At 44.3% G+C, this 24,623-nt stretch overlaps 2 protein-coding genes across 2 annotated transcripts; both read right to left on the reverse strand.

Annotated features, from left to right (window-relative positions):
- Positions 1 to 12,573: 12,573 nt before the first annotated feature.
- Positions 12,574 to 14,232, reverse strand: LOC128745820 (uncharacterized). The gene has a single exon (XM_053842891.1). It carries the CDS (start codon positions 14,230 to 14,232, stop codon positions 12,574 to 12,576), a length of 1,659 nt encoding a protein of 552 aa, XP_053698866.1.
- Positions 14,233 to 14,319: 87 nt separating this feature from the next.
- On the reverse strand, positions 14,320 to 17,844 carry LOC128745821 (uncharacterized). Its single transcript, XM_053842892.1, has one exon. It carries the CDS (start codon positions 17,842 to 17,844, stop codon positions 14,320 to 14,322), a length of 3,525 nt encoding a protein of 1,174 aa, XP_053698867.1.
- Between the last annotated feature and the right edge of the window lie 6,779 nt (positions 17,845 to 24,623).

Genomic DNA, 24,623 nt, shown 5'->3' on the forward strand with positions numbered 1-24,623 from the left:
CCCGAAGGTAATCTGTTAGCTGGGACCCGACACCACAAAATTCGGTACACGACCATATAATGTGCTCGATGTCGTGATAACCATCGCCACAAACGCAGTGATTGCTTTCTGCAAGTCCTATTCGGTAGAGATGCGAGTTTAACGTATAGTGATTGGACATGAGCCTGGATATCAAACAAAGTCTCGACCCAAATCCAACCCCTTGAACCACGCCTTCGTCGATACCTTAGGAGTGATGGAATGTAGCCACCGTCCCAGTTCTCCTTTATTCCACGAGGATTGCCAGCTGATGAGAGCTCTCTGGCGCAAGACGCTAAAAAAATCATTATAAGCAATTGATCTATAATAAGTTTCGCCTTCGATTGCGCCCACCTTAGCTAATGAGTCAGCCTTTCATTGCGCGGAATGGAACAGTGAGAAGGGACCCACGCTAAGGTAACCTGGTATTTTTTCCCGGACAAAGCTTTTGTAAGCTCTCGTATTTTCCCCAAGAAATACGGTGAATGCTACGCAGGCTTCATTGAGCGGAGAGCCTCTATAGCACTTAGACTATCTGTTAAGATAAAGTAATGGTCTGTGGGCATTGTTTCGATAATCCCAAGAGCGTGGTGAATTGCGGCCAATTCTGCCACGTATACAGAAGCAGGAGCATCGTGTTTGAAAGAAGCTGTAATATTTTCATGGAAGACACCGAAGCCAGTGGACTCATGCTTAGATCCATCAGTAAAAAACATTTTATCAGAACTAACGTTTACGAACTTATTGTAGAAAATTTTAGGGATGTCAAGTGTACGAATTTGATCCGGGATACCAATTATATCTTCTTTCATGGTGATATCGAAGAATATAGCAGAATCAGAAATATCTTGCGATGCGACACAAAAGGAAGTGTATGAAGAAGGGCTGATATCTTGAGCCATGTAATCGAAATGTTGTTGTTGTTTGTTTATATTTGAGACCTTTTAACCATATATGGTCATTCAGGTCTGTAGGAAAATTTATATTGTAGTAACATGCTTTCATTAAATATGCGCTTGCAAGTTTGCTGCTTTCAAAAATTCAACCGTTTTCTTTAGAATGCTAATATCGTCACCCAGTATTCCTTGCAAGGATGTGCCTAGTTTACATCTTTGTCTTTCTGCGTCGTAAAGTCGGCAGTCGACAAGAATGTGTTCAACCGTTATTCTGGTGCCGCAGCTTGGGCACATCGCGGGGTCTTCTTTCTTCGCGAAGTGGCCATGTGTTAGTCTGGTGTGTCCGATTCTTAGCCTGGTAATCACTCGGTTAATGAATCTGTCGTTTGAGTAGGATGTTGTCCATTCGAAGGGTGTGTTTTTGATTCGCCTTAGTTTACTGGTGCTACTGGCCCATATATTGCACCAGGTGGTGATGATCTGGTCGTTTACTAGCCGTTTGAAGTCCTCAAAGGGTGTTTTAATGTCGATTGGGGTTTTCAGCGATGCTCCTTTTTTTGCTAGAGCGTCCGCCTTTTCGTTACCGTGGATATTTACATGTGCTGGTACCCAACAGAGAGCTGTGTTTCCTAGTTTTTCATGGAGTAATTTTCTGATGTTGATTATCCAGGGGTGGTTAGAGTTGTTATTTGCCACCGCCTCGAGAACGCTTCTGGAATCACTGAATATAACGTTCAGACCTATGGTGCATAGCTCTAAGGCTTTGATAATTGCAAAGGCTTCGGCGCTAAATATTGATAAGTGTGAGGGAAGACAGATGACGATATTTGCATCTTGAGAAAATATACCGCAGCCGACGCCATCAGATGTTTTTGATCCATCCGTGTATATATGATTATGATGTGGGTAGTCTGTGTTACGAAGTTCTCTGAACAGAGTTTGCTTTGCTTTCGGGGGAAGCTTTTCTGGAATTCCGGTGTTTATATGGAGTGCTTTTTCTTCCCAGGTTAGTGTGTCTGGGAGATTTTCGTTCTCGATGGCAATATGTGGTATGGCGAGTTCGTCCATCAGGCTCTTTGATTTGACTATAATATGCAGATCTGTGTTCAATATTCCTCTGGTGAGTTGTCTTGTAGCATAGTTTATGGTCTTTCTGGCTAATGTTAGGTCGAGAGGGGGAAGCCCGCTTTCTGAGAGGATGCTTTCTATGGGGCTAGAGTGAAATGCTCCCGTCGCGTATCGTATGCCTTGGTGGTATAAGGGATTTAGCTTATTAGCGTTTTTTCTATCTGCACAAGTTATGATGGGTGCTCCGTAGGTGAGTTTAGGTAAGATGACCATTTGCAGGATGTGAAGTAGCCATTTTCTGTCCGCTCCAAAGCTGGTTTTGCTGAGGCAGTTCATGATGCCTAGTCGCTTTTTGGTTTCATCCCGTGTAGTTTTTATATGATAGTTATAGTTGAATCTGCTGTCGATCCACACGCCGAGGAGCTTTTGTTTAGTGACGAGGGGGATGTTTTCTTGGTTTAGTACTGGGGGCTGTTGGTTATGGAGTTTTCGTCTTCTCCCTACATGCATGATGGCAGATTTTGGTGCAGAGATCTGGAAACCGGTTGCATCGCTCCATTTTTGAATGCAGTCTAAGATTTTTTGTATTTTGGAACGAGTCCATTTTGCTGCGATCGTGATGTCGTCTGCATACATTTTGATGAAGGTTCCTTTTGGTAAGAAGTTTTTAATGCTGTCAACTGCGAGTAAGAAGAAGGTGACTGCAAGGACTGATCCTTGAGGGACTCCGTTCTCCTGTGTTTTTATATCAGATAATTGGCCTTCGTATCGGACTCGGAAGTCTCTTCGTTCAAGGAAAAGACTGCAGAATTTAGCCATGTTCCCCGAAATTCCTTCCTTTGCCAGCTTCTGAAGAATTAATCTTCGCCAGGTTAGATCATAGGCTTTGGCTAGATCTAGGAAGATTATTTCAGCATGTTTTTTGTTATTAATAGCGTTTCTTCCAAAATTGTCAATTTCAGAGATGACGTCAGTTGTTTGGTGCCCCTTGCGAAAGCCGTATTGCGATTTGCCTAGAGATCCCTTTGCTTCTAGGTGGCTCATTAGGCGTTTGTTGACCATTCGTTCAAATAATTTGAGAACGCAGCTGGTGAGGCATATTGGTCTTAAGTTATTTGCTGTATTGGGACACTTTCCTGGCTTAGGTATTGGTATGAGTGTTGACATTCTCCATATTTCTGGAAAAGTTTCATTTTTCCATATTTCGTTATACGCTTCTAACAGTTTTTTCTTCGCGTAAAATGGTAGGTGTTTCAACATTGCGTTGTGAATATCATCGGGACCTGGTGCGGTTCCAGATAGTTTGTCTAACTGTTGAAGGAGTTCGTTCATGGAGTATGGTTTGCATAGATTTGAGTTCCGACTGCTTTTGAAGTGTATTGGCCGTCCCTCTTCTCTATTCTTTTTAGTCATAAATTTGGAGCTGTAGGCTTCATTAGAGGAAGTCTTTTGAAAATGTTCGGCTAGATGATTTGCTATATCGAGCGGTTTGGTGATAATTTTATTGTCCGACGCGATGGCCCATGTTCTTGGAGATGAGCTTGGCCCCTTTTTGGATATTGAGCGTATGCGGTTCCAGATCACTTTTGTTGATGTGTTTTCGTTTATTGAAGATGCGAAGTTTTCCCATGACTTTTGTTTTTCTTCTTTGATTATTTTTCTGCAGTTCCGTCTGGCTAGTGAGAATTCATCATGTATTAATTGGTAAAGGGGGTCGTCTGGGTTGGCTTTTTGCTTTTTCCGTAATGCTTTCTTTCTTTTCTTGATCGCAAGGGCCACTGTTTTGTTCCACCATGGGACGGCTTTAGAGTGTACTTTCGTTGAGGTTTTAGGTATTGACTGTATGGCCGCACATTTGATTGCATCTGTAATGTCTTCTATTGCGTAATTGTTGTTGGGAAGGATCAACCTTTCGATTTCTTCTTCGAACTTATTCCAATCCGCGTCGTCGATTTTCCACCTGGCATTTCGGTGGGTTATGATCTGCTGCTCGGAGCCTATTATTATTGGGAAGTGGTCACTGCCGTGTTGGTCGTTTGCTACCGCCCAATTGACTTTGCTTGCTATTTCTGCAGAGCATATAGTAAGGTCGATGCATGATGTAATATTTTTATTTCCGTGTATGCTTGCCGCGTGGATATATGTGGGGGTGCCATCATTTAGCAGTATAAGGTTTCTTTCGTTTATGATGGATTCGATTATTTTACCTCTTGCGTCTTCTTTGTTCGAGCCCCACCGATTATGGTGCGCGTTAAAGTCACCCGATAAGATAAACGGTTCTGGCAATGTATCTATAAGTTTGTCAATGACGTTTTTGTTGATGTTTTGATTTGGAGATAAATATATGCTGCATATAGTCATTTTTCGGGGTATATTTACTTCGACCGCTATCGTTTCTAGTGTTGAATTCACTTCAATTTTTTTAAATTTAATGCCGGTTTTAATGGCGATTGCCACGCCGCCTTGCCCTGATGGTCGGTTTTCGAAAAGAATTTCATATCCTTTGAGGTTTATGTTTCTTTGTTGGTTTGTTCTTGTCTCTTGCAATGTTATTATTTTTGGTTTATATTCGTCGATGAGTAGTTGTAGATCCTCATATTGACTTTTTAGTCCGTTGCAGTTCCATTGTATAATTTCAGACACTATGTGGTGTTGGCTCTTTGACTGTTCGGACGTACTATTCCGGATACTATTTTGATGACGATTTGCTGTTACGGTTTCCGCTCCCAGGGGATAAGTCATGTGACCCTTGTCCGTCCTGTCCGAGCATTTTCCTTCTCCGCTTTCTCTTTCCCACGGGGAACAGGCTATTACACCTTTGTGCGTCCCGCTGGTCGAGGGCCCAGAGAGCCGCAGCTTGTCCACCGATTCCGCTCTTCTTGTAACGTCCGGTACGGTGGGGCTGCGGCGCCCCTGTTGCCCCGTTCCAATATTTTCCTCCAGGGGATAGGCTGAAGTGCCCTTGTCCGTCCTGGTTTCTTTCCTGTCCTTCAGTGGGGAATAGGTCATTGAACCTTTATGCGTCCCGAGCCCGAGAGGTCGCGGCTTGTCCACCGATTCCGCTCTTCTTGTATCTTCCGGTACGGTGGGGCCGCGGCTCTCCCGGGCATTGCTGCATGCTTCAGTGTGCCACGAGCACGTTCCAGTAGGTGGTTTTTCAACTTCGTTTAGCGATGTTGGGAGCATTGTTGTCAGTGTAATTCCTTGTTCGTTTGTGCTACTACAGAACTGCTGGTCTTCTGCCGCATGCTGTGGGGGAGTACGGACCCACTGGATTTCATGCGGAGAATTCCTGGTGGGTAGTTCTTCGCTCTCCATTGCTCCTGCAGTGGTTATTAGCGTGGGTGTTTGTGTGAGTGATAACGCAACATTTTCGGGCTCACTTGTGTTGACACAGATCCGCTGTTCATTAGCCAGGGACTGTGCGGGAGTACTAGTCCGCCAGGTCTCACAAGACAGGTTCTGGGCGGAAGCTTCCTCGACCTCTTCCGTTCCTTTTACGGCGGTGGCTGTAGAGTTTACGGTTTGGTGGTGATCAGTCTCTGTGCATTCTGCTGCCAGGAGATGGTTTGTGGGACTCTTCTCCGTCATAGCTGGGCATACTTTTCCGCTGTTTTCTGCATTATGTTGCGTGTGGTAGTGGGCAGTCGTTTGTCGTGGGTTTGTCAATATGGTAGAGTATGTTTCTGCAGGCGTTTGGGAGGGGGTTGTGGGGGGTGTTTGGGCCTCTTGCGTGTTTTCTTGTTTATGGGATTTATTTGGTGGGAATGTTATATTGTATTGGGATTAGTTTCGGAGTTTGAGTAGCTTGGTTGGGATTTTGAGGCCATGGGAACTTGTGCTGCGTTAGTTGTCACTCTATGGTGATTTCATCTGCCATCAATAGGTCTTGGCTTTTTGGTTGCTCCCTAGAGTTTTGTTTCTTGATTTTGCTGTTGGGGTTTTCATGCTTATTATCGAATAACGGTCGTTTCGGGGTGCTTAGATCTGATGCGTTGAAGATGTTTGATGACGAACGAGGATCCATTGGACTGATTGCTCTGGGTCTAAGAAAATCTTCGTTACCAGCTTTAGTGCCTTGTGGTGTCCTTGGGGGGTTTGTTTGGAGCTGGGTGGGTGATGGGTAAAGCTTTCGTATCTTGTTTTTCAGGTATGTAACTTCTTGCTCCTTTTGCATGGCAAGTTTTTCCAAATTGTTCATACGTTCCACCATATCTTCCATTGTGCCGAATTTCTGTACCACAGTCATTCGGTTGTTAGCTGATAATTTTTGCTCCAGTGCTTGAATCCGTTGGTCCTTTTCTGCCATCTTCCTCGTGATTTCGTCCAATTTTTTCATCAACGCGTTTATCTGCTCGTCTTTCCCGGTGTTTGTTATGCCAGCGTATGAGCGAGTACTGTGGTTCGCCTCGTATATCCGTTTTGCGTTTGGATAGGTGACACCTTGGTCGATCCGAATGTGCTGTATCTCGTTCTCTTTTATGTAATGTGGGCAGGTTTTTTCCGAAATGGCATGGCTGCTTTCGTTACAGCGGCTACAGTGCTTTTCCTCAGAGCAATTTTGATCTATTGTAACGTCGTGTATCTGCGCATCGTCCACATACGGGTTTCTCCTTTTGGCAGCGTATACGAGTATGGCCAAATTCCCAGCATTTGTAACACTGCATGGGAGCGGGGTAGTACGGGCGTGTGCGAGCACGTATGAATCCGAATTCAACATATTCGGGTACTGTAGTACCGTTGAAGGATAGAATCATAGAAGCAGTATTTATTTTGGCTGCGCCTACTCGTCTTGTGATTTTCCGAATGTCAATCACCTTTTGATCCTTAAGATGGGTTTTCAGTTCCTCTTCGGGGATGTCTTTTACGTCCGAACATGAGACAATGCAGCGGACGGTGTTGAGGCGGGGGTGGGCTGTAACTTCTACATCTGTACCATCGCTAAGCTTCTTCAACATCAGCAGCTTTTTTATTTGCTCACCATTTCTCACTTTGAGGGAGTAATACAGCCCCCTGTTTTCAGGAAACGCTCCATCGATTTTTCCTCCTACACACATTTCTACTGACGATCGTATAACAAACGGATTCTTGAAGGTTTGCCCGTCTTTAGTTTGAAGTCGGAGAATGCTCAGTTCTCCATTGTTATCAGCACGGTCCATCCATTCCGGCAGCGTTCTTCTCCTCTCAGATCCATCTATTTTACCGATTGATCCTCCAGGGCCATTCCCTCTGGGGAAGGGGTCGGGGGTGGACATAGTGTCCAGTGGCCGGACGGCCAGGGAGGGATGGGGTGGGGGCTGACACGTATATTGGCTGGGAGGTAGTCGTCCCTTTAGAGCAGAAAAACGGTGCTAGCTGCTACCTGGTTCCTAAGTATTACACGGCCAGTATTATTTTCTCTCTAGCTTACCTTGGACTCGTCGTCCCGATAGAAAACACTTTGCACGACTGATTAGCGCTGGGTTGAAATTGCTTCGGATTGGCACTGTGTAAAGCGCGATTAGAGTAGTTTTACACTCTGAAGAGCTTTATAGCACACTTAGCTTGAGGTGTATTCTTTCTATCACTTTTCACCTAATTTTTAATAACTTCTCACTGCTGGTCCGGAGCAAGCTACAATTGCACCACGTGTTATTTTCGCAATTTTCTTCCGTGATTTTGCACTAGTGTCACTTTAACCGGCAGTACGAAGCCACCAAACTTCGTGCTACCTTTTGCTCCACCCACTAATATCCAAAAATCACTCGGAGCCGCCGCGGTAAACCGGTTAGAGGTGATCGAAAGCCGGCACTTTTTCGGGTCTTTGCAGACGGTCAATACGAGAACAAAGGCAATAAGATGATACTCGATATGCGATACGATTGTTTGCGGAACCTATAGAAAAGTAGACCGCACTCAACGAGTGTTCTATTCGAACTGTGTGTAATCGAAATATAAAGTCATGAATCTACTTTGAAATTGAAGTTCGACAAGCCTCTCGAAATTACAAATCACTAATGGGTTCATAACCTCACATGAGAATGAGCTCACCCCCGAATGAGCAGATGGTAGGACAGTTCTCAAAAACGGTGTTTCAACGGAAGAACACCAGCCAGCACCTCTAGACTCATCGTATGTGTCGATGGCATGCATCCTAAGGCAATCCGCAAACAACAATACTGTATTCTCTCTAGCTTAATCATGTGCGTGGTCGCGGCGGAGCGGAAACAGAAACAACCGTATTCGAGAACCGACAGTATCGTTGTTTGGTATAGCCTTATAAGATCTCCTGGATGGGCGCCCCACCAGGTTCCGGTTATTGTACGGAGAAAATTGATCCTCTGTTGGCATTTTTGTTTCAGATACCTAATATGGCATGCCCAAGTGCATTTAGAATCGAACCAGACCCCGAGATATTTAGTGACTAGAACCTGCGAGATCGTTCTACCCATTAGCAGAAGCTGCAGTTGTATTGGATCATGCTTCCGAGAGAAAACGACCAGCTCAGTTTTCTCCGGAGAGAAATCGATACCAAGCCTAAGAGCCCAGCTGGACAAATTGTCCAAAGTATCTTGCAGAGGACTTTGCAGATCATCGATTCTGTTTCCCGTTACGGATACAACGCTATCGTCAGTAAGTTGCTTTAGCGTGCATGGGTTAGCAAGACATTCATCGATGTCATTGACGTAGAAGTTATATAACAGAGGACTTAAACAAGAGCCCTGGGGAGGCCCATGTAGCTAATTCTTGAAGTTGTCAGACCGTCATGTGTAAAAAGCATGCGTTTTTCTGATAACAAATTGAGCAGAAAATTATTCAAATTCGGTGAAAGTCCTCGTGAATGAAGCTTCTCGGTTAGGACTTCTACAGAAACGGAATCAAAAGCTCCTTTAATATCCAAGAATACGGACGCCATTTCCTCTTAACGAGCAAAAGCGAGTTGTATTTCTGCAGAAAGCAACGCTAAGCAATCGTTCGTTCCTTTACCTTTGCGAAAGCCAAATTGAGTATTTGAAAGTAAGCCGTTCGTTTCGACCCATTTGTCTAAACGAAATAAGATCATTTTCTCCATCAATTTCCGGATGCAGAAGAGCATTGCAATCGGCCTATACGAATTGTGGTCGGAGGCTGGTTTTCCTGGTTTCCGAATAGCAATAACTTTCACCTGTCTCCAGTGCGGAACGATAATTAGCTCGAGAAACCTATTGAACAGGTTCAATAGACGCCTTTTGACAGAGTCAGGTAGATTTTTCAGCAAGTTGAATTTAATTCTGTCTAACCCTGGAGCATTATTGCTGCACGAAAGGAGAGCAATTGAAAATTCTGATATTGAAAACGGCGGTTCGTTTGTAATCGACGGGGACGCATCGCGAAAAGATCTCTGTGACGGTACAGAGTCCGGACAGACTTTCTTGGCAAAATCGAGAATCCATCGATTCGAATATTCCGCGCTTTCATTTGTAACGTTACGATTCCGCATGCGTCTAACAGTTTGCCAAAGAGTACTCATCGCTGTTTCTCTAGATAATCCGTTCACGAACCGTCGCCAATAACCGCGTTTTTTTGCTTTCATCAAACTTTTCATTTGCCTCTCAAGTACTTCGTACTTCCTAAGCAATTCTATCGAACCATGTTTTCGAAAGTCCTTATACGCCGTAGACTTTTTCGCGTACAGGTCAGAGCACTCTTTGTCCCACCAGTTAGTGGGAGGTCGTCGATTAATTCTTGTACCCGGTATCGGTTTTGTCTGTGCTTGAGTCGCGGCGTCGAGGATCAAGCTAGTGATAAACGTATACTCTTCCTCCGGAGGAAGTACTTCATAAGACTCTACAGCTTCGGATATTGTAGATGCGTAACTCTTCCAATCAATATTTCGCGTGATGTCATATGCGACATTGATAGGATTCGAGGAGGCTGAACCATTAGCAATTGAGATAACGATTGGCACTGGCAATCTAACGCTAGTGACGTCGAGCAGAGGGACAAATCGAGCACGCTTTCACGGGCTGGAGGATTAGGTATTCGTGTCGCTTCCCCGGTATTGTTGTTGCAGTTGAAAACTGTAATAATCGACGTGCGACATTCGGTTTTATTCTTGTTCTGCGTGTCGCAACTACGTCGCACGTGGTGCGCTGTGTACGCACATTGATGCTCTACACAGCGCACCACCTGCGACGTAGTTGCGACACACAGAACAAGAATAAAACCGCATGTCGCATGTCGATTATTACGGTTTTCAACTGCAACAACAATAATTAAAAGTGTCATATCAAATTCGTCAATCAGACTACAAATTAAAGAAGAACGGTAATCGTCATATAGCGACCCCCATTGTGTGCAGTGAGAATTAAAATCTCCTAAAATCAGAAATGGTGCTGGGAGCAACTCTGCTATATCATAAAGTTGCCTCTGTTCGAACCGTATTGCCGGAGGAATACAAATCGACGCTATGGAGATGTTTTTACCATTTACGATAGCTTGAATGGCGACAGCTTCTATGTTTGGGAAGGAGAGGAGGTCGATTCGGAAGAAGGAATAGCACTTTTTGATCCCTAAAAGTACTCCCTCGCCATGTGATCCTCGATCCCGACGAATTATATTAAAATCTTGAAAATAGAGCTCGTTATCTGAAGTGAGAAATGTTTCGCAAACCGCAAACGCGTCACAATTATATATGTTAATTGCTTAAAAAGATCAGACTTGGGGATGATACTTCTGCAGTTCCATTGTAACACCATTATTGAATCCCCATTTTTTCTCGATGTATTAGCCATCGAAGGATATGATAGCAGCAAGAAGGGGCCATTGTGTTGCTAGTTGTTGCAAAAACGTTTTTACTGTAAGGAGAAAAGTAAGCAGAAGACTTTTAAGAGGATCCGAGATATTGAAAGTTATTAGTATGCAGTCCATGATATCCGAGAATTTCAAGAATCCTGCGTTATTCTCTAGCCGAGAATGAGATGCACTTGCGGTTCTTGGTGCTCTAGGAAGCGGTGGGTGTTGCCGCGAAGGATCTGATTCGATCGGACACTTTTCGGAATGCACTGATCACTAAACTACTTCCTTTAGTTAACTGAATACACTTTATTCTGGATAGCGAAAGCGAGTGTATTTATCCCGACGGTATGAACTGAACTAAATGGTACATCTATGTACTACATTCGGCTGGCCGGCGAGACCGAAATGATAGAGATCAAAGAGAAATTCTACACAGCTGATAGTGATCGGTACTGATAAAGGACAGAACGAATCAAGCGTGAGATAAAAAGGGACCTACTTATCAGCGATCGTGTGGATCGTGTTGGGGATGTTCAAGTAATTTAGTGCCTATCTATTACTCTCGCAAACATGCCGGGCGCCTTGAAATCTCTCAGATTTCAATCTAAAACTACTGTCTTACTCTAACTGATTAGTAAACAAATTTTCTTATATACTAGTGCACTATTTTGAATTTTTGCTTTGTATATACCGATCGCCTGGTTGATCGACTACATACTGCATACTGATCAGCCGGTGGCTTTATTGTTCTGTTACAGCTGGTTCTGCTCGGTGCGATCATCTGCCACTGTGAACGATTGTGATTCTATTCGTTGTAAACATTAGACTGCGACTGCTGCTGATCTGTGGTGACGATGCATTCGACTGCAGGAAAAATGCATTCGTCGGTCATGGTTGATGTTGTTTCTGATAGATTGCTACGTTGTAGAACGGCGACGACCTTCCGTCGTCGGTCTGCTGTTTCGACATTCGTTGACCGGGACTGGAACATACTGCTGCTTCGACTTCCGACTGCTTCGGGGTTCGATGTTGCGCGCTGGCTGGATTGCTTTATGATCGACTGATGGATTGGTTGGACTGACGGGGATAGTTACGACAGGTTGCGGTTGCGACCTGATCCTCTGCTGAATCCAGTCCCCGATGGTGGTACGATGATGCTCTGAATCAAATGGGAGGGTGCTTTTTAAACTGAATTTGTGAACAAAAAAAGGTCTTGCCTGGAACGGAGGCCTTGTGGCCTCCGCTGACGCCCTACTGGCGCCCGATGATGGCTCCTTCCGCGGTGGAAGTGCTTTACTGACGAAACGTTGATGATTCGTGGATATCTGTCGACGACTGCGATGATTTCATATGGACGACTACTGCGATGAGACCGTTGAAACGGAATGGCCATTTCCGTCGACGATTATAGCGTAGTGTCCGGGAGATGGAATAGCGCTCTTCAACCTCCGGAATTGAATCGACCGATTGTACCTCAAAAATCATCAAACGTGGAACAGAATTTAGCTTGTGAATTGTGAATTACAACCCTTTTGGCTGCATTAGCGACTAGCACCGACAACTGAACAGGCTGATTTACTCAGCGTAACTGCAACATGCATCATGCAATTATTCCACCACCGAAACAAAACAGGTTACCCTCAGAATTTTGGGGAAAAGGGAGTGGCCGAATAGCGACCTCAGTTGCTTGATTCAATCGAAGCAAGATAACGATACGACTGCGAATAAAATATTCCATTAACTTTTTGAAATATAAAACAATACATAACTTACTGAGGTGTGGAGGCCCTCCGGCCCCCACCGGTGGAGGAGACACTGTCTCCCCTTGGTCGAATTAGAAGTTGTCGGAGATGGGTAGTACACAGATTTTACTGATTGCTCGTCTGTAGCTGCCATCTTTGGTTCGCACGGTCACTACACGTACGTTGCCGTCACTTCCAGGGTGAATATCAGTAATACGACCCAGGAGCCACTTGAGTGGCGGAAGATTTTCCTCTTTCAGAAGCACCATCGTTCCAATCTTAACATTATCCCGCTTCCTGGTCCACTTGGTTCGGTTGTGCAGATCGGAGAGGTATTGTGTCGACCACTTTTTCCACATTAACTGTACATCCTTCTGCATTCTTTGCCATGCTGATAATCTGTTTTCTGGCACGTCGTGAAGATCGGGCTCCGGAATTGCGACGAGAGGACGCTGTGCTACAAAATGCCCTGGTGTCAGCGCCTCAAAGTCGTCCGAATCATTACTGAGCGGTGTCAGTGGACGCGAATTTAGGATTGCTTCGATTTGCGCCACAATTGTATGAAATTCGTCGTAAACAAGACTGCGTAAGCCGATGGTCCTCTTGAGGAGTGTCTTGAAGGACTTCACCGCGCTTTTCCACAGACCCCCGAAGTTCGGCGAGCGTGCGGGTATGAAACAAAAGTCAATCTTGTCATCTGCTGCTTGCTTGATGACGCTGTTCTGGAAGTTCTGGTTGTGGAACAATCTGAGCATATCGTTGAGTTGCCGCTTCGCTCCAACGAAGTTTTTAGCGTTGTCACACATGATGATACTGGGTTTGCCGTGACGAGAAGTGAAGCGTGTAAGAGAATCAAGAAACGCACGGGTGGTGATGTCAGCTGCTAGATCTATGTAGACTGCTTTCGTGACCAGACAAACGTAGATAGTGACGAAGCATTTCACTGGACGGAATTGACGCTGTGGATACGTGACCTGGAACGGCCCGCAATAATCGATTCCAACACGTTGGAATGGTATACACTTTGTGACCCTTTCCGAGGGAAGATCAGCCATTAACTGTTCTTGGATCTTCGGCCTTGCACGGAAACAGCGTACGCAGTCGTGGATTACCTTTCTAGCTAGGGTGTGAACGCTGGTAGGCCAATACTTTTCTCGAACGGATGAGATTAGGACCTGCTGGCCTGCGTGAAACAGCTTGTGATGATACTCGGTGACTACGAGCTTCGTGATACGGTGACGATGATCGAAAATGTAAGGATGCTTTCGACTGGACGATATGGTTGCGTTTTGTAGCCGGCCGCCAACGCAGAGTATTCCATCTACAAGTTGAGGATTCAGAGATGCTATTCTGGACGACTCTCGAACCTGACGACCGTTGGTGAGGTCAATGTATTCTTGGAAGGATTCTTTCTGTGCCATTCTCACCAATACGCGGAGTGCATCGTCGAACTCCTTAACAGTTATAGGTCCAACCTTCCGCACGCTATTGTTTGTTGGTTGGGAATTGAAGCCAAAACGAAGAGCGGCTGCTGTCGCCTTAACTAACGCAGAGAATGATGAGAACAGGTAGAAAATATACCACGGTTCGGTGCCTTGAGCTACCGCAGCAACGACACCTTTCTCCTCTAGGGTAGACGGATCAAATTCTTCGGAATTTTGCTGAGATTGTGGCCAATGATCTTCGTCCAGCGATAACCAGTTGGATCCGTACCACCAAACGGACTGATACTGCAGCTGTGCTGGAGACATCCCTCTTGAAATAATATCGGCAGGGTTTTCAACGCCTGCAACGTGATTCCAAGTCCCTTCCTTCGTGATGTGCTGTATTTCGGAGACTCAGTTTGCGACGAACTCCTTCCATCTGGACGGCGGTGATGCTAGCCAGCACTTAACAATCATCGAATCCGTCCAGAAATATGCCTGTGCATTAATATTAGTGCTACTCACAACTACTACTTCTCGTACAGGTGAGCAAGCAGCAGTGCTGATAATTCCAGTCGTGGGATTGTCTGCCGCTTTTTCTTCTTCGGAGCGACCCGAGATTTTGCAGTGAACAACTGAACTGATACGGTTCCATCGACTAAAACAATTCGGAGATAGATACAGGCCCCATAGGCCTTCTCGGATGCGTCGCAAAATCCGTGGATCTGCTGAGACTGGGTCGTTGTGCTGAACCCGATCCACCGTGGTATCGATAATCCATCGAGACCTCTCATGTTTCTTCTGTATTCCTGCCACTGCTCTTGAAATTCGCTGCTGACGTGGGTCGTCCGCGTTACACTCCAGCTTCCAGAGTTCTTGAATGTAAATTTTTGCCTGCACGACCACAGGTCCGACAAGGCCCAACGGATCAAATAACCGGGAGACGTCTGAAACGACAGTACGTTTTGTAATACCCGCTGTCTCGTTCCACTTTGGAGTGCTAAATTTGAAACGATCGGTATATGGCTCCCAAGCCAAACCGAGCGTCTTAACTGTAGATTTGGACGAATCGAGCTCTAGAACGGAGCGTTCGTCTCGAAGAGCTTCAAGAACAGATAGTATCTCCTCGCAGTTCGAGTTCCATTTTCTTAACGACATTCCAGCTGACTCCATTAAGCTAATCATCTCTGCTACAAACCGCTTGCATTTCTCGACATCGTCGACACCTGATAGCATGTCGTCGACATAAAAGTCATTTTTCAATACTTTCGCGCCTTCTGGATGAGTTTTGGCTCCTTCTTCTGCTAATTTCTGCAAGCATCTTGTGGCAAGGTACGGCGCAGCAGCGGTTCCGTACGTAACGGTGCATAACTCGTACGCGCGAATGGGTTGATCCTCAGAATCCCTCCATACGATCCTCTGCAATCGCTGGTCTGCAGGCTGCATGCGTATCATACGATACATTTTGGCGATGTCAGCGACAATCGCGTAACGATGGAGACGAAATCGAAGTATGATGTTGAGCAAATCGTCTTGGACGACTGGTCCGACTAAAAGCGCATCGTTCAATGAAACTCCTGTGGATGTGCGACAAGAGGCGTCGAAGACCACCCTAAGCTTCGTCGTAGTGCTTTCGGGTTTCAGCACGGCGTGATGAGGCAGGTAATAGTTCACTTGATTACTAGGTTCTTCATCCACGACTTCACGCATGTGACCGAGATCTTCATACTCGTGAATGAATGCGGAATACTGCTTCCTTAACTCAGAATTTGCTGCAAGCCGCCTTTCCATTCCGCTGAACCGTTTCAGTGCTGTGGTTTTGGAATAACCCAATCTGGCAATCAGATGGTCCTTTTTTGGTAGTGTGACGACGAATCTTCCCATTTCGTCTCGTACTGTTGTTTTCTCGAACATCTCGCAGGCTGACTCTTCGACGGAATTCGTGGTAGCTGAGTGGCAGGTTTCGAGCTCCCAGAACTTGGTGAGCTGCTCTTGAATATCTGCTGTAGAGCACACGTTGACGATGGACCGGGGAATGCTTGTAGAGCCGCTTGCAGCACGCCCGGAAACGACCCAACCGAACACAGTTTTTTGTATAGTGGGTCCAGTTTCTGTTGCCTGCATTTTTCCTTCCGTAAGTAGATCCAGATAGTACTCTGCCCCTATGATAATGTCTATCGGCCCGGATGCGTTGAATCCTGGGTCCGCCAAAAACGTTGAATCGGGCAGGTTCCATTCCGAAACATTGAAACTCGAGGTAGGCAGCGATACCGTAAGCTTCGGAAGGACGAAAAACTGCATGTGTTCTTCGAAAGAAGAGAATTTGCGAGACCTCGGAGCTACTGCTGCGGCCACAAGCTTTGTGGACTCACACTGGGAGGATCCGATTCCCTGAACGGAGAGGTACGTAGGAGTAACTCGGAACTTAAGTTTTCTCGAGAACTCCTTAGTCATAAGGCAGTGCTGAGAGCAGGAATCCAGCAATGCTCTTACCAGTAAAGTGTTTCCGAAGCGGTCTTTGACCTTAACGATGGCCGTCGATAACAGAATTTGATGTGGTCTAGACGTTTCAGGAAGTGCAACATAAGTCTGACTGGTACGACTATTGGTAGCATGACTATAACTGGTACTGGCTTGTGAATCTGTATTGTGTGAGTTGGTTGTGTTTGCAAGTGCAGTGTCTGAATGAGTGTGTGCTTGTTGGTTTGAGTGCTGCGGCTTGGGCTGTGCTTGTCGTGTTGTTGGGTTTGCAGTAGGAGGTTTCGTTTGCGAGGGTGGGACGGAGGATCTTACCGGCGCAGCATGCAGCATCGAATAGTGTTTTTGCCGGCAGTGGTGACAGACTCCTTTCTCGCAAGACCCAGCGTAATGACCAGGATAGAGGCAGTTTCTGCACAGCCTCGCTTTCATCACAGCCTCGTTTCGCTCCGATACTTTCATCCTTTGAAATTTCGTACACTGAAACGGTGAATGCCGCGGTTCTCCACAGAACAGGCATTTGTTAGCAACCTTGACAACGGAGTGGCAAACTGATGATTTAAACTGTCGGGTTTCAGCAGCGGACGTTTTCTGCGGAATCACGGACTGGAGAACTGAACACTGATTCCGAAGAAAGATGATCAAATCCTGGTACATTGGAACTTCTTTGCTGTTGTGTTTAACTTCCCAATGGCGTTGTGTGGTTGCATCCAGCTTAGAGCACATCATATAAGCTAGAAGAGTACTCCAGTTGGCAGTCTTTTCTCCCAGCTTGTCCAACATTTGCAAGTTTTTCTCGAACTCACTCACTAAATGATGTAATCCGTCGCATGTCTCCTTCCTGAGTGGTTCTAGCGAGAAGAGTGCGTCTAAGTGTGACTTCACGATGTGTTTTTTATTTTCGTACCGTCCCTGAAGACCCTTCCAGGCTACTTCGTAATTAGCAGCTGAGAGTTCGATAGAATTTATTTCCTGAAGTGCCTCTCCTGTAAGCGACGACTTGAGATAAGTGAACTTGTCCATCGAGTTTAAGTTCGGATTTTGTTGAATCAAGCTCAGAAAGGTATCACGGAAAACTATCCACTCGCGAGTTTTTCCGCTGAACGAAGGTAAACGGATTTCGGGGAGCTTGATCTTGGTGAACGATGCCGTTTGTTCAGCTTGGACATGATTCGTACATGTGGCTTGATGGGGTTCAGGTATAGGACGTAACTTCAAAAGCTGGGATTTCACAGCACAGTATTTATTTTCAAATTCGGCAAGCTGCTGTGTGCTCAGCTCTATCGATTCACGAAGTGGGAAAAAGTCCTTATAAGCATCCTCGAGCACCTGCAATCGCACTTCAATTTCGCACTGATTACTCTCATGGTCATTTTTAATGAAAGCTTCCACCACAGCTAACCTTTTATAAATCGTACGCTCACGCTTCAGCAGTGTTCGTAAATCGTCATTCAAACTCATTTTAATCACTGATAACGTCACTGAAAACCGACTTCAATAATGAACCACTAATTACTTTCACTGCAGCAAGAGATAACCACTTAATTTGCAGATCGACTCTACGTTCCACCTGCGCGGCCTCGCGGTACAGAAATTGGACTATGCAACCCAATTGACAGCAGCAGGGGAATCGACCAACAGAACAGTCGACAGCAGCGGAACCCAGCAAATTACCAGACTAATCAAAGCGGACACATCTCATGCAACTTGCCAAAGAAAGACTCACATGCAATTTATAAATTTTATTGACCAGTTTTCGAATAATCCGGTTGGCTACATGCAACAAGCCACCGGTAACATGCATAAACTTCCCTGGAATCCGAAATGTAGACTGAACAATAGCTCCTACGAATGGAGGCGATGATCTTCCACGATGGCGCGGAATTGCGGTTCGCAATGCGCTGAATTCCTGTTCACAATAGCGCTTTGTACTTCTGCAGGATGGCATCCCAACGCGCACCGCGATGGCGTCGCAATATGCACTACGTTGACACTGATCTATTGTTCCGTTTAAACCACTCTGTTCATGCACTTTTTCAGTAGTTATTTGGTACAATTTCTGATTGAACTACACTTTTTCTGTTCATGCACTGCACATTTCACTTGTCCGCAGTCTCGAGCTTCGTCCGTGTCCGAATGTTCAATGACTCGCAATTAAGGCGAGTAGTTGAATCACCACGCAAAAGTCTTCTTCGAACAAGTGTCCGCGAATCGATCCTGTCTGGTACCGGATATCCGGTTCGAAGGACCAGAAAATGTTGCCGCGAAGGATCTGATTCGATCGGACACTTTTCGGAATGCACTGATCACTAAACCACTTCCTTTAGTTAACTGAATACACTTTATTCTGGATAGCGAAAGCGAGTGTATTTATCCCGACGGTATGAACTGAACTAACTGGTATATCTATGTACTACATTCGGCTGGCCGGCGAGACCGAAATGATAGAGATCAAAGAGAAACTCTACACAGCTGATAGTGATCGGTACTGATAAAGAACAGAACGAATCAAGCGTGAGATAAAAAGGGACCTACTTATCAGCGATCGTGTGGATCGTGTTAGGGGTGTTCAAGTAATTTAGTGCCTATCTAATACTCTCGCAAACAGTGGGTAATCCTGATTTGATTTAAAATTTTGCAAACCAGGAGGTACCTGCTTCGGATTTTGTAAACCGCTTCCTTTTTGTGGTTTTGTGCTATATGTTGTCCCGTCAGGAGGTATCTTGCGTCCCTTGCGAGAAGGACTAGGTGAGTTGCTCTTTCTTCTCTTTCTAGATCTATCTTGCAAGGTACAAGAGGGTCCTGCCACGGGATCATCAGATGTACCCTCATCAGATGGCAAAAGGTTAAAGATATTTCCTGGCATAGGTGGCGTAGCTCTCTATAGCATCTCTGCAAAAGATCGCTTTGAGCGTTCTTTAAGAGAGCGCTTTAATTTTTTCCCCGTTGCTTGTACGTGGGACATGCCAGAAGATCATGAAGAAATTCCCCACAGTAAAGACACTTTACGGTCTCTTCACTGCAGGTGCTCTCCCCATGATTTCCGCCGCATTTGATGCAGCGTGCCTTGTTGCAACAGAAGGCGGCTGTATGACCCAACTGCTTGCAATTCTGGCAGTTCATGACCCGAGGTACATACAAGCGTACAGGTAGACGAACCCTATCCAAGAGAATGTAGTTCAGTAGAGCAGATCCTGCGAAAGTCACACGAAAGGATTCCGATGGAAAGAATTTCTTCTTCCCTTCTTCGATTGATACTGACTGCAATTGCTTGCAGTCAATCAGCAGTGCTAAAAAAAAAATCATAAAAAATAATAATAAAAGTAAAAAAGAACTAAATTAAAAAAAAAAGAAATGTGTATAATAATTGAATACTTCACAAATATTTAGTTTCCAGGCTGCCGCGGCGCCTCATCAAACTTTGGTGTCCAGGGTGGCGCGATCCTCGCTGTGTGTCTCGCACGACCTTTGTTACTGCTTCGTTCGGTTTCTATGCAGACAATAGGTGCTTACTTGAGTACGCCGCTACTGAGGAAGCCACTGGTGGCTTCCTTCTTCTTCTGGTTCCTTCTTCTGGTTATTGAAAGCCAGATGAAAATGTTTCGTAATTCTCACTATCTGACGAAGTGGAGATAGCTAACTTTCACGAATAAAATTAGCCGGTATGAACGGGTAAACGTTGCCGTATAATATTCGCCACTACGAACGCGCAGATATACGTCTCGTGCTGTTCGCAGCTGAAGAGCGACTGCTTTTATATTTATGATGATTATATAAGATAATATCCGATTAAACCCGACTCGCTCCGTGCTGCTGTACGATTTTGTGCTGAATAACGTATGTGTGTCAGTTACTGTCATTATATACGACAGAAAATCAACTTGGGCGCACTTTATTAACCTTTACGTCCCCAACATCAAAAATGAAGGTACTTTCAGTTACACTTTTGGCTCTATCTCATCTGATTTTCAATCGATTTTTATGCAACTAGTCTTAAAAAAACCACATTAGATTGGCCTTTAATGAAAAAATATGCTGTTAAATTCTGGTTTCATTTTCCCGGAGATATTCCAGATCGCGGTGGGATTTTTTTTGACGTCATAAGTAGCAGATGAAATAAAACTAGAAATCTACTTAATTGACTGCGCAAAAGTTATCCATTTTATTTGTAGTCACTAATAATGACTTTTACACTACCCTGTAGAGCGCTGACTTATGCCCCACACTTCAGAACATCCGTTGTCGGTTCTACCGGAACTCAAAAGTGGCCATTTGGAATTCTCTTTGGAAATATGGCAAATGGGGTATCAAATGACATGATTTTTCAACACGAGCTCTTTAGGGGACATTTGGTTGTATTTTGAGCCAATCTGAGTATTCCGGAACATCCGGCATCGGTTCTACCGGAACGCAAAAATAGTCATTTGGAATTCTCTTTGAAAATATGGCAAATGGGGTGCCAAATGACAGGATTTTTCAACACGAGCTCTTTAGAGGACATTTGGATGTATTTTGAGCCGATCTGGACATTCCGGTACATCCCGTATCGGTTCTGCCGGAACTCAAAAGTGGCCATTTAGAATTCTCTCCGGAAATATGGCAAATGGGGTATCAAATGACAGGGTTTTTCAAGACGAGATCTTTATTGGACATTTGGATGTATTTTGAGCCGATCTGGACATTCCGGTACATCCGGCATCGGTTCTGCCAGAAATCAAAAGTGGCCATTTGGTATTCTCTTCGAAAACATGGCAAATGGGGTGTCAATAGACAGAATTTTTCTACGCGAGCTCTTTAGTGGACATTTGGATGTATTTCGAGCCGATCTGGGCATTCCGGAACATCCCGTGTCGGTTCTACCGGAACATTTGGAGTTCTCTTTGAAAATATGGTCATTTGGAGTTCTCTTTGAAAATATGGCAAATGGGGTATCAAATGACAGGATTTTTCAAGGAGAGCTCTTTAGTGGACATTTGGCTGTATTTTGAGCCGAACTTGGCATTCCGAAACTTCCGAAATTGGTTCTACCGGAAGTCAAAAGTGGTCATTTGGAATTCTCTTCGGAAATATGGCAAATGGGGTATCAAATGACAGGATTTTTCAACACGAGCTCTTTAGAGGACATTTGGATGTATTTTGAGCCGATCTGGGTATTACGAAACATCCGGCATCGGTTCTACCGGAACTCAAAAGTGGTCATTTGGAATTCTCTCCGGAAATATGGCAAATGGGGTATCAAATGACAGGATTTTTCAACACGAGCTCTTTAGTGAACATTTGGATGTATTCTGAACCGGTCTAGGTCATTTTCACATTGACTGAAGTTTTTGGAGCGTCTTAGTAGAATACGAAACCTAAAAATAAAAAATAAGAAAACTTATCCAATTTAATTCTATGTGTATTTTATTCACGACAGATACGTATTTCGCCTACGACTTGCAGGCTTCCTCAGTTCGAAAACAGACACTGAGGAAGCCTGCAAGTCGTAGGCGAAATACGTATCTGTCGTGAATAAAATACACATAGTAGAATTAAATTGGATAAGTTTTCTTATTTTTTATTTTTAGATTTTCACATTACAAAATTGTTTGGTTTGAAAGAGAAAGGGTTTCAAACGTTTGTTTCTACGGCATTACGCGAATTTCCGGACCGGTAGCAGATGTAAAACTGGCAGGGATGACAATAGGGAAAAGTTTGGGGGCGGCCATTGGCAAGGAGGTTCAAAAAAGACTTAGTTTTCCTTTTCAGTGATTTGATACTCTATTTGCCATATTTTCGAAGAGAATTCCAAATGACCACTTTTGTCTTCCGGTAGAACCAATTCCGGATGTTTCGGAATGCCAAGTTCGGCTCAAAATACAGCCAAATGTCCACTAAAGAGCTCTCCTTGAAAAATCCTGTCATTTGATACCCATTTGCCATATTTTCAAAGAGAACTCCAAATGACCATTTTTGAGTTCCGGTAGAACCGACGCGGGATGTTCCGGAATGCCCAGATCGGCTCGAAATACATCCAAATGTCCACTAAAGAGCTCGCGTAAAAAAATTCTGTCTATTGACACCCCATTTGCCATATTTTCGAAGAGAATTCCAAATGACCACTTTTGGTTTCTGGCAGAGCCGATGCCGGATGTACCGGAATGTCCAGATCGGCTCAAAATACATCCAAATGTCCTCTAAAGAGCTCGTGTTGAAAAATCCTGTCATTTGATACCCCATTTGCCATATTTCTGAAGAGAATTCCAAATGGCCACTTTTGAGTTCCGGTAGAACCGACAACGGATGTTCCGAAGTGTGGGGCATAAGTCAGCGCTCTACAGCGTAGCGTAAAAGTCATTATTAGTGACTACAAATAAAATGGATAACTTTTGCGCAGTCAATTAAGTAGATTTCCAGTTTTATTTCATCTGCTACTTATGACGTCAAAAAAAATCCCGCCGCGATCTGGAATATCTCCGGGAAAATGAAACCAGAATTTACCAGCATATTTTTTCATTAAAGGCCAATCTAATGTGGTTCTTTTAAGACTAGTTGCATAAAAATCGATTGAAAATCAGATGAGATAGAGCCAAAAGTGTAACTGAAAGTACCTTCATTTTTGATGTCGGGGACGTAAAGGTTAAGCATTAATTACGATTCCGAGTTTATTAAGAGATATTTACGATAATTTTTGTATGTACTTTGATATACGAGTTAGTGCTGGCTGGGACTTGCTTGGGAGGTGTATACAAGTACAACAAGCACACAAACACATATCACACAGTATTGACCACTACCCGGTTGAAGCCTTGCAATCGAGTCGCAGAGGTTGCCTCTGGAGCACGCAAGGAAAGTCCCGGATGACGCTTTCGAAAGCCACGCAGCTAATCCCAACCAGTTAGCTGTATTTTGGTGTTGAAGATTTGGGCTTTTCCATTTTTCTCCCCCAGCTAATATGCAAGGCTTCTGATTTCACGGGTAGTAATAGCGTAGCATCGAAGCTTCATTTCCAAAATATGGTTCACTACCACTAAGTGCTAGTCTTGTTATTCAGCAGGAGTGAAAACTGTCTTAAAAGAGCCGACACTTCCGGCCCGGATATTCCCAGCAAACCACAAATCGTATAATAATGTGTGAAAATCATCTTAAATATCGCTAAACAAACTCGAAATCGTACATAAGGCTTAATAAAGCGCACCCTAGTTTACATTTATTCGTACAAAATGATAGTAACTGATTCACATACGATTTTCGTCACAGTATTGTATAGCGTTATGGAACTAATCATGTTGAGTCGGATTTCATCGTATACAAATACTTATGAATGTGAATTATTTTCATATAACTTGCAGTACGTATATCGTCTCCAAAACAGTACGCATATGCTGGTTTCGTGCATCGAATGCGATTTTTCTAGATATATATCGGTACATAAATCAAATTTGTTACTTTGATATACGTACGAAAATGTTTGCTGGGTTGCTACTTCGTATCTCTTCACATAGGGTAGCACGGGGCAAGATGCCCACATTAAGCTCACTATCAATCAGGCGTCTGAAATTGAAGGGTAAAGAAGCGGCTAACATCTTTTTACGCTTCATACACTGTAGCAATCAGGTTGATTAGATTGGCCCTTTGCTGTATCTTCGTTAAGTTAGCAAATAAAGCATGGTATACTAGAAATTATGGTTAGTTGGTTACGCGGATGTATTGGTTCCTTGCATACAAGTTAGCCGAGTTTTCCAATTTTACTCTTTCTTAGAGCCTCTCATTCGCGATTCGCTAGATGGAATCTCTAAGCACGAAGGTTGCCGGCAGATTCTTCTTCTAGAAGAGTTCAATAAACTCTAGGGATGAAATAGTTAGATGCATGCAACTAAAGATAAAAAGAGATGTTTGATCGGATTTGTATGATCGCAGAAATTCGCTATAGAATATTCGTTTTCCAACCAAATCTCGTTTGTTCTGAGGAGTTTCCCAATTTCGCTTCGATCAATTTAAACTGATCAGTGAACGAAATCGGAGTGTGTGTCTTGTGTTGTTTCGTGTTAGAAAAGGTTTGTGTCTTAGAGTGAGACACTTAGGATTAGTTAAATTTACTAAGTGTTATTTCATTAATAGGGAATAGATAGCGCAGTTAGGAGAAGTTCTTGCGTGGAGTCTTTGCTAGCCAGTGTGGTGGAAACAAAAGGTAACGTGAATAGTAAAGCTTTTAGGGAATTTGGCTAATACCGTCGAACAGCCGTTCGACGGCTTTTTGT

Source organism: Sabethes cyaneus, chromosome 1, assembly GCF_943734655.1.
Source record: "Sabethes cyaneus chromosome 1, idSabCyanKW18_F2, whole genome shotgun sequence".
In the NCBI taxonomy this organism is placed as follows: Eukaryota; Metazoa; Arthropoda; class Insecta; order Diptera; family Culicidae; genus Sabethes; species Sabethes cyaneus.